At 35.3% G+C, this 12010-nt stretch overlaps 1 protein-coding gene across 4 annotated transcripts; it reads right to left on the reverse strand.

The window, feature by feature from the left end:
- Nucleotides 1–4800: 4800 nt before the first annotated feature.
- On the reverse strand, nt 4801–10468 carry LOC131077321 (putative pentatricopeptide repeat-containing protein At1g68930). 4 transcript variants are annotated; one of them, XM_058014796.2, is made up of 4 exons: nt 9290–9449; nt 7537–9197; nt 7303–7370; nt 4801–5081 (listed from the first exon to the last, which is right to left on the reverse strand). In XM_058014796.2, the coding sequence occupies exons 1-2, from the start codon at nt 9318–9320 to the stop codon at nt 7696–7698; spliced, it is 1533 nt and encodes a 510-aa protein (XP_057870779.1). In that variant the 5' UTR covers nt 9321–9449; the 3' UTR covers nt 4801–5081; nt 7303–7370; nt 7537–7695. The 4 variants fall into 4 exon arrangements, with proteins under 4 accessions (XP_057870779.1, XP_057870778.1, XP_057870777.1 ...); XM_058014795.2 differs by having other exon boundaries at nt 7310–7370; nt 7537–10468; XM_058014794.2 differs by having other exon boundaries at nt 4801–5077; nt 7537–10468.
- Nucleotides 10469–12010: the final 1542 nt, after the last annotated feature.

The raw sequence follows: 12010 nt of genomic DNA on the forward strand, positions 1-12010 counted from the left end.
CATATTTGTGTGTTTCCGTTGTATTTACTCTTGCTGACTGGTTTGGACTGATCTTCTTGAGATCCCTCCTCATTGGTGACTGCTTCACTTTTCCTTGTCGGGGTCTTCAATATCAATAACAATGTTTGGGGTTTGGAGGATTTGGGGTCTAATTTCCTCGCCTTAGGGTTACCAATTTTGGCCACAAAATATTTCCTTTTGGGGAGTGACTTTAAGGAGGATTGTCGCATGATCATGCTAAAGCTTTCTTAGAGAAAATTTGAGAAATCTTGTACATTTTCAATTGATTAGTATTTGTGAGATTCAGGTACTTATGTAGAGAACCATATTACAAATTTAGTAGTGTACTATAGTTCATTTGTAAAATATTTTTGTGATCCTTGATCATGGTACAATCTATATCTTCAACTTCACAATATTTTTGCCTTCATGTCACATGTGTATTTATGGTTAAATAGAGTACTTTAGGTCTCTCAGCTAGTGGTTTATTCTTCTCTTATCCTAATCTACAATCATCGGAGATTAGTTGATTCCAAGAAAAACAAGCAGTTCATCTTCAATAGAGTTTACAACTACATGCTTCAAGAGGTATTCATCTTCATGTTCCTATTCTCATGGGACTTTTTGAGGTGGTTTATTCCTTCTCATTTTCTCTTTTGGGGAGGAGATCTTTTGCACAAGGTTTTCTCACTTTCTCCATTTGTGGGAGATCTTTATTGTACATGAGTACCGTATCAAGCCTTGTTGTTGGGAATCATAGTTTTAGAGTTTAGCTTTCTCCCAAAGCATCACTAAGGGTGATGTTAGTGTGGAAAGTGTCATTACTTACCTAGTTGGTCCTAGTCACACTAAGCTCATTCAAAAAGACATCTCATTTTCTTCCTCGCCTCATGTGGACTTAACATGTGTCCATACACTTGTCTCCAGAGTCCAAGTTTTTTTCTCTTGATTGTATAGTCAAACTTTAAATCCTACCTTCCTACCTCCTCACCTTCGTCTTTATATGCATGGCTCTTTTGTACATTTTGCATGTTGCTTTGTACGATAATTATTTAACTTGCATTTAGATCTTAGTTGCTTCAACGAAAACATGTGCAAACACTACAAGGTGGAAACACTAATCATTGGGTGCAAATATGGATTATTACATGGAAATCTCACTCCATAGTGCATAAAAATCATATTAGAAATCATGTCTAGGAACACAAGAAAATTTACAAAAGCACATTAACAATAGCCTATAAAATAAAATAAGACTAAGATAAGAGTATGATTAGGCATGACTAAATATAAACAAGGAATTCAAAATACTAAATGAAACTGATAACAAGATATCAATTCCTATTCTAAACTATTGCAATACTCAATATTGAACTTTAATGAAGAACAGACTAAATGTTGTCACGTGCATAAAACTCTATTGTGTGATGTATGGATGGGTTCAATGGAAATGTAAATGGATGCTATGTAGTTAGTTGCTCAAGTAATTCATACAAAATCTCTATAGTATGTACTTATCAAAGTTAGTGGATAGATTTTTGGGAGCTTATAGCTCAATTTATAATGTTTTGATTGGGAAGATGAACACTATCTTTTTTTGAAAAATCTATAATTGAGATCAATTAAGAGGATTCCCAATAATATAAGAGACATGATGAATGACTAGATTTTGAGTTATTTTCGAAGTATGGTAAGGATTTAAGTTATTTTAGAATTTTATTGCAAACAATATTTTGTTGCAATATTGTTTGCAACTATATGGAGTCTATTAATTATTTGGTTGGAAAATGGAGGGTGAAAATTTCACATTTAAATGGATGGATGAGATTTGAAAAATATGGATGATGGAGGGAAATGAATATAACTAATCATTTTAAAACAATGTGAGATGTAAATTAGATTTTATTTATTTATTTTAAATTTGAGATGGAAATTAAACTATTTGATTAAATAATAAAAGTGGAGTGGTAAGGATTTAATCAAATAAAATATTTAATTACTTAGGATGATGTTAGTATGGTATTGTTGTCAAATTTAGAAAATTATCATGATGATGATGATGGTGATGATGAAACATTAAGAATAATATTGAAGTGCATCATTAGAAGCAATGACAGATTTTTTTGTCTACACTTAACTTCACCCACTTGAATCTCAATATGAGAGTTTGATTCATCTATAATAAACCGAAATATGTTAGTAAAAACAGTTTCAAGTGTATATAACACTCATTCTCTTAGATACCTTTTGTTAAAACCTATAGTCTTTCACTAATTAGTCGATGTTGAATATAAATTATGTAGTTCTTGTTACATCCCTCTTTTCCAACTTTGGAATTATGCTTATTATGCTTTTGTGATTAGTTAATCAATGACATTATATTTGCTTTCACGTGTGGATGGAAACTCTTAATGATTAGAAATTGAATAAGGAAATTATTTTGACATTGAAGTTTTCATGTATTTGAATATAATGGTTAAGATTAGACTAACTGATTTTTTATGTAACTAAGTGGATGCAAGATACGCGACACCTTCAGGAGGAAGGGAGAGTATCATCAAGGAGAGGATTGTGGACTTTGGAAAGGATCAATTCCCATCGATCCCTAGGCCGGGAGATAAGTTGTGTTAGTAGTTGGTCACCACCTTGGTTTTAGGGTTGACCATCTCGTCTTTGTTTATCAGTTGGTCAGTTTACTCCTTGTTATCTAGGGTAATGCTTGAGTGGATATTGAGCCTTAGTTATGTAATCATTATCTCTTTTCTTTAACAGATAATCTCATTAATTAATTATATGCATATATAGATAGATATGCATTTGCATCCGTAAAAGAGCTTTGTTATTTGATAAATACATATTTATATTTATATACGTATCTATGCATGTACATTGATAAGATGTGCATATATACTTTGTAATGTGTTATGATACATATATAACTTTGAAGCACGTATTTATATTTGTATTTCGTTGCATTCAGTCCATAGCTCAGTGTTTCAATTACGGGGAAAGGATAAAGATTATATGTTTATCTCTGGCATTATCGTATCATTGGTTTGTCATCTGGGGTCGCACAAGGTTTGATTATGTCAGTGCTTGAGTAGAGATCAACGAGCAGAGACATCTTCTCTCAGGCATGAGCCATCTCTTTTCCTATAACTATTTTTGTAATTTGTTTTATGTTAGTGCCAAATCTCTAAAGAGTGTGCGGGTATATACATGTTAGTTTGCATCTGCACGATCTGTGGTTATGTATATTGAAGGGTTAAGCATGCATTACTAAATAAGAATTTCATTCATGAAAATCTGTTAACCGCCTGCATACCCGTATTGCAGAGTGGGATAAACAGAGTCTTCGATATTAATACGATGTTGAGAGTTCATGAAATTATTTACATTATAACAGTTAAGCCTTTAATGAAGATATTAAATCGAAAAACCTAAGATGAAAGAAGTAAAAACTTTAATGTATTAAGGAATCACAAAGTATGTATAATGATCCTTAAGGATTTGGAATATTAGAACTATTTTCTTTGCTTAAAGTAAAACAAGTCTGTAGGGTGATGTTTGATATTATTGAATGTATACTAAATTCTTTATATCCTGTCGACTTAGGAATGTTTACCATGTCCGATAGGGCAGTTTGAACTGTGTCAGCTAGATAAAGATATCCTTGTGGCAGTGGTGATTCTTAAAAATTCGGTAGATAATAGCAGGCTGATCGTTAAGTCAAGTTACTATGAAGGTTGATTAAAAAAAATTGTTTATTTTAGTCGGCTAGTGATTGCTTGAACCCACTCAATTAAATTTCTTTATAATGTTCTATGAATAGATGAGTCAGTTGCACTCCAATCTATTAAGTCGAGTAAGGGTGGTGAATGCTAACATCACATTATCACGCATGTTATATGAAACCTTGGCCGTGGTGGTGCTGCAGTTGGCATGCAACTGTTAGTTCACATGAACCAGATACACCACTAGGTAGATGGTCATGCTAGTTAGGGGTACCTATAGTGTGTGGATACATCACTAGGTAGATGGTCATGCTAGTTAGGGGTACCTATAGTGTGTGTCTGGCTAGCGCATGTAGCTTCTAAACACCTGGCTTAGATGGCTAAATGGCTCTTGATCTTTCCTTAATCCACTACCCTCATGAAGGGTTGGACGCTTCCAGAAGGAAGAGGCACATGAGACTAACAAGTCTATGGTTGAGCGGAAAAGCCATTGATGATGCTCTCCCTCTCTTAGTTCATGCCAAGGCTTGTATCAGTTATCAGCAAGAAGTTTGTTGTTTGTAATCTCTAAACTCTTCTCTATTTCAGTTGTATTAAAATTACTAATTTTCAATTGATAGTTTTCTCTTTCCAATGAAAGTTAGTTAATTAGTTAGTTAATAATTTCATTTTCAGCTGAAATTGAATGTTAGTTGTAAATGCTTTCATTAAATGTTTATCTATTATTGTTTTCCTTGCTTAAGTATAGTGATTGTTACAATTCTCTCTATTTTCCACGGCCTTGATGTTCTCATAAGGGGAGAAGGGAGGAGGGAGAGCAATGACCTATTTACCCCTTAGTGATTGTTACAATTCTCTCTATTTTCCACGGCCTTGATGTTCTCATAAGGGGAGAAGGGAGGAGGGAGAGCAATGACCTATTTACCCCTGTGAACGTCACCTATCAATCTTCTAATTAATATCAATTTGTAAAACTTGTCATTTAGATTTTTCTAATATTATATATTTTTAATTTTTTTTTTCAATAAAAGTGGATTATTCCACTAAACTTTTTTATTAATATTTTTAAAAAAAAAAATTTTACACAGGATTCAAAGAGCATACCAGAGGAAAGAACCCTGGGAAGAAAACCTCCGGTCACAGCTCATAAAATAAACCTATAATATCTAGCAGATCAGTTTATACACCCAGTGCAAAACCACATACAAAATACGGTCACAACACATATAATATCAATTTTACATAGAGCCCATATAATTTTCAAATGTAGACTCCACCGTTTCTTTCGATGGAAGAAGACAGAATTTTCCAAAGCCTTGTGCCAAATCCCATGAGCCAAAAACCTTCCTGCCAAAAAAGAAAGTATCAAAAAACCTTTGAAAAAACACTATTGTATCAAATACCATGAGCTCGAACACTCCTCCAAACAACGAACATGAATACTTGAAATGAAAGGGGAAAGCGAGAATAATTATCATCATAAAATTTCACATCAACATTACTCAAGAAAATCACATAACTATTGTTGCAAACCTTCCCATACCCTAGAAGGAATTTCCTCAAAACCAACCTCTCACTGATTAGCATTGCTATCAATGGCTAAATTTGCCAAATAATCTACAATCTTATTAACTTCTCTGTAACAATGGGATAACAAGAAAGATTCAAACAATTCTAATTTTTGTAAAATTAGATCAAGTATATACTGCAAATTCCAACAATTTGATTTCTTTTTCATAACACATTGAATAATCACCATAGAATCACCTTCAATTATTAAGTCCTTAATTCCCAAAGACATTACCATATCCAATCCAAAAGACAAAGCATGAAATTCCGCATAATTGTTAGTTTTAAAACCAATAGCATGACACTTAGCTCAAATAAAATTTGTATTGTGATCATAAATTACTATGCCTACCCCAGCCGGCCCAGGGTTACCACGAGAGGCCCCATCAAAATTCAGTTTAAAGTGCCCCTGTGGAGGAGATTTCCATCTAACAGGGCATCTCTTACCTATTGCATCATTCTTTTTTAAAATTGAACCATGAGAGGGTAAAACCGACAACATCTTCCAAGCTCTAGTAACTCTACTATCCCAGTGCGAAAAAGAAGTGAGATTGTCCAAATTCTTATAAATAAACGACAAAGCAACTTCAGAGATTGAAGACTCAATTTTTAATAGAACCTCAGACACATGAGAACTTGTTTTTTTAAATATCCTATTGTTTCGCTCTAGCCAAATATTCCAAATCACAATAGATGGAGATATGATCCAAAGACATGCATAAAAAGATGAGGCAAACATAAAGGGCCAAGATCTAAAATGGGAAATGAGATCCTTACCAATAACAAAGGATATATTTAACTTCTCAAACAACCACTGCCAACATTCATAAGCATAATCACAATGTAGGAACAAGTGTGAAGAAGATTCCAAATTTTTGTTACAAAGGACACAAGGGAAAACAACAGTAACACCAAGCCTATCAAGTCTCATACCTGTAAGGACTCTATCATGAACTGCCAACCAAACAAAGGCTCCAGCTTTAGGAAGACAAGCCGAATGCCAAAACAACTTATAAGGCCAGGATGATAAATCTTTAGCAACCATAAGAGAGTTGTAACCATCTTTAACAGTGTTCTTACCAGAAATATTCTTTGTCCAAATAAGTTCATCCTCAAAATCAGAAAGAAATACAATTCTATCCCCCAAAATCTTCTCAAAATCTAATTTCATACTTTGATCAACATCTAAGAAATCAATCGACTTCCATCTAGCTAGCTTAAGGGGTCCACTAGTCACAATTTCAAAATAATCTGCTACAAAAATACCCCAAAGGGAGGAAAGAATAGTGATCAGAGGAGACCAATCCCTAATATTCACCAAAGGTGTGTATCCATTCCATACTTCATCCCAAAATCTGACCTTTCTACCATTGTAAACAATCCATGAGAGATGAGGCAAAATAATTGATCTACATTTACAAAGGAAATTCCAAATGGCCGAACCCAAAGGCAAATTTGAGATTTTAAAAATGTACTCTCTCGGTCCATTATTTAAATATTTGGCAAACATAATTTGTGCCCATAAGGAGCTAGGCTTGTCATATAAATTCCAAACCAACTTAGCACTAAGGCTAAATTCTGATTCTCTAAACTCCGAATTCTTGTTCCCCCAAGTTCCTTAGGCAAACATACCTTATCCCACGCAACTAAAAGGAATTTTTTCTTGCCATCTTTATTATTGTTCCAAAGAAAATCTCTAAGGGTATCTTGTAAACTAACCATAACTGCTTTTGGAGACTTCAAAATAGACATGAGATATATATATATATATAATTTTAATATAATATAAATAATTATTTTCTTTTACGTATACAAATTTTATTTCATTCTCCGTAATATCAATATATAACCTAATATAGAATTTTACTAGGAAACACATAAATTTGTGGAATACATTAAAATAAATTACTTCTGTGTAAAATTTATGACGATGTATTTCGAATGAAAACAAAACAAATTACATTTAAAAAAGAAGAGGGGATTTCAGAGAAATAATTACCCCTTACTCTTTGGCATTAAGCTGAAGCAGACCAATTATCCATGCACCCAATGCCAACAGACTACTAGCTGTACAATTAAAATAAAATAAAATTGCAGTCACAAATATATCATCTTTCTAAGAAAAAGGAAAGGGATGTAGGGATGTATAAGTCTTTATCTATGAATGAGATAAAACCCTCACACAAATAAAACATAACGATAACCAGTCAGTAAAACGGGCATTAAAGCATACCAGACATTTGAGCTTATGAAATCAACAGCATGGTCTAGCTCTCTGAACACTTGGTAAAAGCACTCTTTACATATTATAAAGCATAACCCCTGCCACTGCAAGTCTGACACAATGCACCTTGATGGTGCAAGCCTCTGTTTAGGCTTGCTTTGCTTGGCATCACCAATAATCTCCACAAGAACATTGGCCTTGTCTGAAGTGATGGAACCGGTTCCAATCTCTCACAATAATTTCTCTTCCAGCAATCTTGGAAATGAACTTGGTTGCAGTATGGCAGTCAACACATACCCGAAGATTCTTGACAACTCTAATGGTTGTTCCAGGAGAAGTGTTTAACAATCCAAATGCAATAGCCAACTTCTCACTATGGTGGCAGAGGAATGTTTCTTTTTCCTCCACCTCAACATCATTCACTACATATCTTGAATCTGAAAAATACCCTTCTGCCTTCATCTCCCAGGACAATTTCTGCAACTCTGCATAGATCTCCTGTGTTTGTGGGTGTAACCTGTCGCCTACATAAAAAACGTGTACCACCTTATGGACTTCAATCCAACTACATCCAGGTACCTTTTTAATCTCTCTATCTGTCATTAACTTCCTTACCTGTTGAACATCACCCCACCTACCCACTTCTGCATAGATGTTTGAGAGAAGAACATAAGGTGCAGTATATTTAGGATCCAGCTCAAAAAGGAGAATAGCTGTAAACGCACCAAGCCTTGTGTTTTTACGTGATCTACAAGCACCAAGCAAACACATCCACACGACTACTTCTGGTTTTACTGGCATTTTGATGATAAATTTTAGAGCTTCTTCAAGATAGCCAGCACGGCCAAGAATGTCAACCATACATATAAAATGATCCATTGTAGGCATAATGCCGTAAGCGTTACTCATAGCATTGAAATGTTTTGCGCCCTTTTCCACTAAACCTGCATGGCTGCATGCAAATAAAACACTAACGAAACTTATGTGGTCAGGGTATGTTCCGGAGTGCTTCATTAGTTCAAAGAGTCTGAGAGAATCCTTATGGAATCCATGCATTGCGTAACCTGCAATCATCACACTCCATGAGACTGCATCTCGTTGAAACATTTTGTCAAAAAGTTCACGCGCCTTGTGTATTCTGCCGCATTTTGCATACATGTCTACAAGAGCACTCACAACTACAACATCTGATAAAAATCCGCTTTCAATTATGCTTTGATGGATTTCCACACCCTGTTCTAAAGCTCCCATTTTGGCACAGGCTGGGAGGATACTAACAAAGGTTGCGGAGTTTGGATTTACTCCTGTCAATTGCATTTGCTTTAGATTCTCCAACGCCTTTTCAATAAGCCCATTTTGTGCATATCCTGCAATCATGGCAGTCCAGGAAACCACATTTTTTTGAGGCATCTTGTCAAATAGTGCCCGTGCCTTATGTATGCTTCCACATTTTGCATACATACCCACTAGGGCACTCATAACTATATCCTCGGCCAAAAATCCACTTTTGATTATGCTTCGATGTATTTCCATACCCTCTTCCAAAGCTCCCATTTTTGCACAGGATGGGAGTACACTGGTAATGGTTCTGGGATTTGGCTTTACTCCTGCCATTTCCATTTGCTTAAAAGTGTCCAATGCCTTTTCAAAAGGTCCATTTTGTGCATATCCTGCAATCATCACATTCCATGAGACCTCATCTCGTCCAGGCATTTCTCTAAAAAGTCTTAAAGCCTCGTCAAGAGCACCACTTTGTACATACCCTGCAATCGTAGCATTCCACGAGATGACATTTCTTTGAGGCATTTTGTCAAACAGTTCCCGTGCCTTGTTAATGCTTCCACACTTTGAATACATGTCTATTAGGGCATTTGTAACCACAATATCTGACAAAAGTCCGCTTTGAATTATGCTTTGATGGATGTCCATTCCATGTTCCAAAGCTCCTATTGTAGCGCAGGCTGGTAGGAGGCTGGCAAAGGTGAACTGATCAGGTTGGAAACCTGTTCTTTGCATTTGGTGAAACAGTGTCAATGCTTCGTGAGGATACCCATGTCTTCTGTAAGCTGCAATAATCACATTCCATGATAAACCGTCTCGTTCTGTCATTTCGTCAAACACTTTACGAGCATTCGTCAAACTACCGCACTTGACATACATGTTGATAAGCTTGTTTTGAAACAATGGACGAATAGCAAAGCTAAATCCCATGTCACTTATGAAAGGGTGAGTTTATTTACTCTCTTAAGGCGCATTCTTGGCGACGCTGGTGTGCAGTTGTTGAATATACGTGTTGCAAGCAGAATGGTTATAAATAAAAGCCTGGGAAATAGGAGCTGTTACTTATTCTAGTTTTACCACAATGAAACATGTTCACCCTCGTCTTCTTCAAATGTGAACTTAAAACCATTTATTTGTTTCTGGTAGTCACCACTTCTACTTGACTTCCGCTGCTTATTCCTATATGTTGTGGTAAACTTAGACGCTGCCTTAATGGAGAACTTCACATTTCAATTCTGAATTTCCATTTTCTCGTGACCTGAAATGTTGAAATGGCTTACGGAAAGTTGGCTTCTCGTTTTTGTTTATCCTTCATAGATTTCTGCTCTGGATCACTCTTATTTGTGATTTTGAAAACTTCCAAGGGAGGAGAGTATTGGAGCTGCCACGGGTTTAAAATGTGATGGCATTAAATCTAGAAAACAAGGGAAAACCAGGGACACGGAGAGTATCAAAACCTTCATTAAAGAAGGCGAAGAGGCCATCGAATTCAACAATGGTTTCGAACTTGAAGCTCTGTTAAGTGCTTGGAACATGCTGAGTTGGCTGTTAAGTGCTTTAAGTACCCTTTTTCTTCTTTTTTTGTCAGTACATTTTTCCACTTTTGCCACAATGTTATTTTGAGTTCTTCCCTTCTTTGTCACAAAATACAGGGTTGGATGGTGGAGCGAGGTCTTATAGTGGATATAGAAGTTGGGATCAAATTAGACACAGATTAGTTGTTTTGTTTGTTTGTTTTTATTTTTGTTAGATTTCTTGCGATTTGAGTTGAACTCGGGACGACGAGGGAGCAAACAACCCGTCCAAGCCAACCACACTGCCGTTCAATGCTAGACACAGATTAGTTGTTATTGAGGGGTGATAGTTATCATGAATAATTAAAATGGACCTATTTTTATGAGAGTTAATCCTACTCTATAGAATTGATCAAAATGAACCTATGTGAAGCATTTAAATAATTAAATGATATTCAACTTATTCCCAAAAATTACTCTTTAGATCTAAAAAACAACAAATCATGTGATGTCACATCAGCTCATTAATAAAATATGATAGTGTACAATTATCAATCTTACTTTAAAAAGTACTCTTTAGATCTAAAAAGCAACAAATCATGTGATGTCATGTGAGTACACTAATAAAATATGACAAAGTGTACAACTATCAATCTTACTTTTTTTGCTCGTCATTTTGGACACCTCAACAAAAAGCATGCTAATGTGGTATCATATTTAGGCTTGTGGACCTAAAACCAAATAATATAAGCACGAGACAAATAAGTGATTGTACAAAACTAAGAGTGATTTAGAATACCCACATAGGATTTTGAAAGATGCAAAGTTAGGATGCTCTACTAATGGGCCCTCTCCCCTACCTCTTTAGAAACTTTGAGAGATGTGGTTTAACAAAGATTTAATGTCTTAAGGTTTAATTTTTAGACAATTTTCATTTTGTCATGTGTTCTAGAAAACTTATTAAAACCAATATCCTTCATATTGAGTCCTTACCTTCCACTTCTAAGGACCCTCATCACATGAGGGCAAATGAGTGCATGCCAAAAAAATGTCTCATTGATCACTCTAAGGTTGTTTCAATTCATAAAGATTTGGATAAGGATGGGTTTGGAGATCACCATAGCACAACCTTTAATCCCCTTGTCAACCTAGTTCTATTGAAGAAGATATCATGTAGAGGGTGACAATCATAAAAATAAAAAGAATCGTAAGAAAGAGAGTGAAAACTTCTATTGAAAAAAATCCCTTCACGAAAATCCCTAAGATTGTGTGTTTCCCAAAGCTTATCCAAGGTCATACTAAAGGATTGGATACTTCTACTTCAATTGAGGTAGGTGTGTGTGTCCACTAGCCTCTATTCTCTGAAGAAAGTCTTCTCCCTTGACCAAGAACAAGAAGAAAGTCTACATTGACACCTTCTCTCTTAAAAAGAAACAGGATAATAAGGTTAGAGTTGAGTTGTTCGCTTAAGAGAAGCCTATTGGTAACCTAATGAAAATTTATCTATGGAGGAAAAAGGTAATTTTCTGGTTAAAAAAGGTGTAAAGGTCACATGGACCAATTGTGTGAATGTCCAATAGAATCACTATTATAAAGAATAACAAAGTCTACCGGGATCAAGATAAATGCTTTCAATGATTTTAGCGACAAGAGCTTTACCTTTGAGGGTGAGAAGTACACCAAGGACT

Source organism: Cryptomeria japonica, chromosome 6 (assembly GCF_030272615.1).
Source record: "Cryptomeria japonica chromosome 6, Sugi_1.0, whole genome shotgun sequence".
Taxonomy (NCBI): Eukaryota; Viridiplantae; Streptophyta; class Pinopsida; order Cupressales; family Cupressaceae; genus Cryptomeria; species Cryptomeria japonica.

Excerpts from the sequence above, each read along its gene's own strand:
- LOC131077321 (XM_058014795.2), bottom strand. The coding sequence starts at position 9,738 with ATGGGATTTAGCTTTGCTATTCGTCCATTGTTTCAAAACAAGCTTATC.